At 39.6% G+C, this 6,000-nt stretch overlaps 1 protein-coding gene across 3 annotated transcripts in view; it reads right to left on the bottom strand.

Moving 5' to 3' along the window:
* Positions 1–5,114: 5,114 nt before the first annotated feature.
* Positions 5,115–6,000, bottom strand: part of LOC131689451 (aquaporin AQPAe.a-like) — a 52,407-nt gene continuing 51,521 nt past the window's right edge. For all 3 annotated transcript variants that reach the window (XM_058974543.1, XM_058974542.1, XM_058974544.1), the window contains exons 3-4: positions 5,677–5,970; positions 5,115–5,619 (exon numbers count right to left, since the gene is read on the bottom strand). In XM_058974543.1, the coding sequence (XP_058830526.1) occupies positions 5,410–5,619; positions 5,677–5,970 (504 nt within the window). In that variant the 3' untranslated portion in view covers positions 5,115–5,409. The remainder of the gene's footprint in view (positions 5,620–5,676; positions 5,971–6,000) is intronic.

Here is a 6,000-nt window from a genome sequence, read left to right as displayed (position 1 = left end):
TATGTGTACTGGTGGGGCAAGACGGACAGTCTTGATTAATTCTATTGATTCATCCTTTTTATGAATGTCTCGCCCGTTGAAACGAAATTAAAGCAGTCAAACGTGAAGAACCATCAAGTTAGCTGAAGTCTCACATGCAGTAGACTGCAGAATGTACGTTAATGTGCCCGAGGCTCAATACGGAATTCCTAGAACCTGGTAGACGATTTTGTGCAGGTCCCATACTCTGGCTGTGTGTAATCGAGGAACTAATGTTACCAATTACGCGATTAATATATAACTTTCCAGTTTTGTATAAGTGATTGTGACTGATCATTGGAACTGATTGTCTAGCTCTCTTTATGATAACGGCAAAAACGATATTAGGAAATACATCATTTGCTTCAACTCTAAATCGAACCCCAAAACGTCATTTTTCACCTCGAATTGAACATATATATTAAGAAGAAGCACAATCCATTCTAAACATCCGCAAGAAACAGTAAATTTTAATATTTTGCATTGTGATCATCCTTTCTGCAGCATGTCCGTCTTACCTCCACCATATGTCCGATTCACCCGCAGTCTGGAAAAAGTGCAGATATTTCTTCGTTTTCCAGTTCTTTAAAAATGCTAATTATTGATTTTTGTAATATAATTCCTCTGGGCACTCCAAAGCCAACATATGGAGCTACAACATAGAGTATTACATGTTGACAAAAACATGCTCTTACTATGTCATATTTCAGTATATGCTTAATATGTCCGTCTTACCCCCAGTTCCCCTACTGGTATATTCGCGCGCTTGTACTAACAGACGAGAATATAGCAGAATTTGAACAGAAATGGAATCGATGGTTGCACAAAAACGAAACTATAATAGCTGGACAGAATGGTGGATAGAATGCGCGAAACCCACAATTCAAAAATTCTTCAGGTGGAAAACGAATGAAACTTTCCTATCCTTTCATGCCGAAAATGAAATACTCTATAGCCATTTACGAGCCGCTTATGATAACCTTTATCAAAACCCTTCTATGATATCTAAAATGAATAAAATTAAAGGCAAAATACTTTTGCTCCAGAGTCAATTCTCAAAATCATACGAACGCTTAAACGACAAAATGCTTGGTGAGGAAAAACTATCCACGTTTCAATTGGGAGATCGAACTAGTAGGAGACAGAAAACCATGATTCATTCGATTATCAATGAAGGGCAGCCCTTGTTTGATCAAGAAAATATCCAAAACCATATTTTTGAATATTTTCAAAAGATGTACAGCGCTGAAAACGCGGCATGTAATACAAATTTTTCTTGTAACCGCACGATTGCATCGGACTGCGAAACCAATCATAGGGCAATGGAGGAAATATGTACCGAAAAGATTTTAAATACCATTAAAGCTAGTGCTTCGAGGAAGTCTCCCGGCAGTGATGGCTTACCGAAAGAGTTTTATTTAAAAACCTTTGATATAATCCATAGGCAACTCAACCTAATTTTAAATGAGACTCTACAAGGCAACTTCCCGCCAAAGTTTCCAGACGGAGTTGTTGTTCTGACTAAAAAGAGTAATAATGACAAAACAATAAAAGGCTATAGACCTATTACACTTCTAAATTATGATTATAAGCTTTTGTCGCGAATTCTGAAAACACGCATGGAAAAAATTATCGAAGAGAACCATATATTAAACGAAAGTCAGAAATGCTCTAACTCTAGACGAACCATTTTTGAGGCAGTGCATGCTATCAAAGACAGAATTGCAGAGATAAACTGTAAACGAAAGCAGGGAAAGCTCATATCCTTTGACTTGGACCACGCTTTTGATAGGGTCAACCAAAGCTTCCTCTTCGAAAACATGAGGACCATATGCTTCAACAACAATATGGTGATACTACTAGAAAAAATCATGCGTTTATCTCGTTCTAGATTACTGATCAATGGAAATCTATCACCCAAATTTCCAATCAAACGATCTATTCGTCAAGGTGATCCACTCAGTATGCACCTTTTCGTAATATATCTGCACCCTCTGCTTGACAAACTCACTACGATTTGCAACAACCCGCTAGAGTTGGTAGTAGCGTATGCAGATGACATCTCCGTAATCATCGTTGATGAAAAGAAGCTAGCAGCAATTAGACAAGCATTTGCTGAGTTTGAGGGATGCGCGGGAGCTGTTCTCAACATGACCAAAACGACAGCAATTAATGTAGGTAGATTTGATCCCAATACACAGCAACTAGTAACATGGCTCACAATTAGTGATTCAGTAAGGATATTAGGAGTCTCTTTTTACAACTCCCTCAAGCGAACAATAGATACAAACTGGACCGATATCGTAAGGAAAATGTCCTATTTAACGTGGATGTTCAAACCGCGAATTCTGTCGATTCGCCAAAAAGTAGTCTTGTTGAATAGCATGATCACATCCAAATTGTGGTACCTGGCATCTATTCTAAGTATTCCAAATGCAATTGCGGCCCGCATTACGAGTCAAATGGGATCGTTTATCTGGGAAAGAACCCCAACAAGAGTAGCAATGGAACAGTTAGCGCTTCCTGTAAGCAAAGGTGGTTTGAATCTTTACGTGCCGATATTAAAGTGTAAGTCACTTCTTATAAACAGGTTTATTATCGAAAGAGAGCACACACCACTTGCAGCTTCATTCAACGACCAAATGATTAACCCACCGTACATTCGTGGAATACCAGCACTACATCCGTGTCTCAAAGTAATCGCTAAAGAGCTTCCTTATCTTCCTGAAAGTACAACCACGAATCCGACAGCAGCAATTTTTTTTTTGATTTATGCAGATACCAGCTAAAAACCCCCAAAATTGTAACAGCAAACCCAACCATACAATGGAATAGAGTCTGGAGAAATATTAATTGTAGAGAACTAACATCGATGGAAAAATCCACTCTTTATCAATTGGTGAATATATAGATACCTCACGGCGAATTATTGTACCGACAGAACCGTCAAAGCAGCCCTTTTTGTCCAAATTGTCCTAATACTGCTGAAGACCTCGAACATAAGTTTAGTTTGTGCTATGGAGTAAAACATTTGTGGGATAATCTCAATGTGAAGTTAGAAATAATTTTGCACAGACGAGTAAATTTCCAGTTTTCTAATTCCTGAACTAAGAAACACAAGAGCAGAAGATAGGGGAAAAGCACTAAAAATGGTTATAAACTTTGTAAATTTTATCTTAGATGGTAATAGCACGTTGACAGTGGCTGCGCTTGATTTTTATGTAGATTGTAACTGCCCATAATATGTTTTTATAACCACGAATAATTGTAAACTGATGTTCTGAATAAACGTGATTTGATTAAAAAAAAAAAAGATACATATAGATGAAATTAAACAAAGAAAAAAAATCGATTTTTTGAAACCGTGAGAGTAGAAGACCCACTTAAGGTGTAGTAACAGCAAAAGCAACAGCAAACAATTTTGGCCAGGATTCGACCCCAGTTACTCCTCTGTGAGCTGTAGCAAATATCGTAGAGTAAGCCAGATCTATTATCATCTAGAAGATAACCCCATGCCGTATGATGAAAATTGAAGTCTCCTCGATGCCGGGAGGAGTTTCGTAATATCACAATGTTGCCGATTCCCAACCTAGGTCTAACCAATCCTGCAGTATATTGAATCTCTGGTTGAAATGTCAGATGGCTTTTGGTGTTCCTGGAAGCGTTGGAAAGTCTTTGTTTTTTCTGAATTGACCAGGTGCTGTTTGCTTCGGATTTATGGCAGAACTTTTCCATGCTGGTATAACGGAAAAAATGTTGTTTCGAAGACTCATATGCTTGTAATTAGTGCCATACTGCATGCATGATGCGAGGCACAAACAACCGATCATGCAGGCGCTCCTTGTCGAAGAAGACGCAAAGCAGTCTTGTCAAAAGGTCATCAGACACAAGTTCAAAGGGGTCATTGAAACAGACAATCTCGTCCTTCAGTAGATCCGCGCATGCCAAGTTCGAATCGATAACTACACCATCGATCTCAACTTTGTGAACGGGCATGTAAACTCGTTAGTTCTTCATGAAAGTCTTGTCGCCTGTAACGTCATTTGTTTGCTTTAGACAAAATATCACAATCCAGTGCTTATCTAGACGAACTTTCGAGATATTTAGCACAGCTGAATATGTCTGCGTCTTGCGGAATATTAGAATACTTCGCGGACTATCTTTGATTCGAAAGAAGATCGGATACGATCGAAACCAGTTCAATATGTTTAATTTTAAAGGAAAGCTCGGATCTTTTGCGGTAAATCTTGTTCCACATCCATTTTAGGATCATTTGGGTCAATTCAAGAGTACACTTAATGTACGGTAGAGTGGCAATATTTATTGCCTTCCTGGAATTTCAAATCGGACCAACATCAAAAGTATTGGTACCTCGAAAAAAGTCCCCATGCAAATTTTGAGCGCAATCGAAAAACAATGTCATAAAGCGTCGAGATTTGGGGTAATGCTGAAAGGTTGTCTTTGTTGTACAAGGAATATTTTTTAATTGAGATGGGACTACTTGTCCTACTTTACCGCACAATTTCTGTTCAATTTGATCAGTTTTACTGATTTGACGACAATAATTATATTTGTCAAAAGTAATGACTATATTTTCCTAGAAAACATCTGCCAAGCATCATTTTACTATCTCTGCAGTAACGATTTATACGAGGCAAGTTGTCAGAATCAACCAATCAGGAGCTGGAAGATTCTGACGTTAAAGTGGAACAAAAACGAACATTCACCTATTGTCATGTTTTGTCTCAGATTCAAACAAAAAATCGTTTTAGAAGCTGTCGTTTTCGATTGAGAACCCAGACACTACCCTAGGTTAGTTGCTTCAAACAAACGTTTTTAATGGAACTGAGTTGGGTTCTCCCAAAACAGTGCTGGTGGAAGCGAACCCGAAATATATTACAGGTTGGAACCCAACTCGGTTTTCAGTTCAGTGGCACATAACCTAGGTTCGAAACTGGCTACAAACAAACGGTTTAGGACAGCAGTTAGATCCAAAACTGAGTTAGTTTTTGCTTCAAGCAAAAAAGGGGGCTCATCTTGCCCCGTTCTACCCTACAACGTATTGGTGACACGGTTAATCTAACAGTTTACGAAAATTATTCTAGAGGTTATTTATAAACAGATAATATCTTTATTTTGCAATTAATCGCAATCTTCATGTAACTTATAACAGAGAAGTGATTTTCTATTCACTGATTCAAGTGAATCTAAAAATAATTTCAATTTTAATTATGATTATCTCTTCCTACTAGTAGTATTGTAAGCCAGTTCATTTGAGCCCCGGAACGGCACTAGTACTATTCAAATGCAGTTACTTTTTTTTAAAACGATTTTGGCATTGGTTGATGTTCCGTGCTTCGCATAGAAACGTAAAGCCAAAACCGAACAGATTCATTTCTCGGTGTTCAGCGCGGTAAGCTCACTGGGCGAGCCGGTTAGCTGCGGCACTTCACGTCGGAACACGGCTTTGTACAGGAAGGCAATGCTGAAGGCGGCCGTCAGTGGTCCGACCCAGTACACCCAGTGGGCGGTCCAGTCACCGTTCCATAGAACGGGTCCGAGGGAACGAGCCGGGTTCATGCTGGCACCGGTGTAGGGACCCTGCGAATTTAAGAACGTTCGTATATTGGAAGGATTGATTTTCGTTTGAAGACTTACGGCTGCAACGGCCAGACAACCGATGGTGAAACCGAACTTCAGAGCAACCGAATCATGATGCTTGGCATTGCGAGGATCCCAGACGCCACAACAGACCAGCACCAGCACTCCGGTTGCCAGATACTCAATTCCAACTGCTTGAGCCAAGGTGATTCTGGGATTGGGTGAAGTCACGCAGAAACCTGCTCCGTTTTCCAGCGCATTTGAAAACACATCGCCGGGAGTTAGTAGCTTCAATGCACCGAAACCCATGAAGGCCCCGATGATCTGGGCTACGACGTAGCCGAGCGCCATCTGTAATGTTTACTTATAGAGTTACAGCAG

This window comes from Topomyia yanbarensis, chromosome 3, assembly GCF_030247195.1.
Source record: "Topomyia yanbarensis strain Yona2022 chromosome 3, ASM3024719v1, whole genome shotgun sequence".
In the NCBI taxonomy this organism is placed as follows: Eukaryota; Metazoa; Arthropoda; class Insecta; order Diptera; family Culicidae; genus Topomyia; species Topomyia yanbarensis.
Note: the sequence above shows the minus strand (reverse complement) of the source record. Positions and strands in the feature narration are given on the sequence as shown.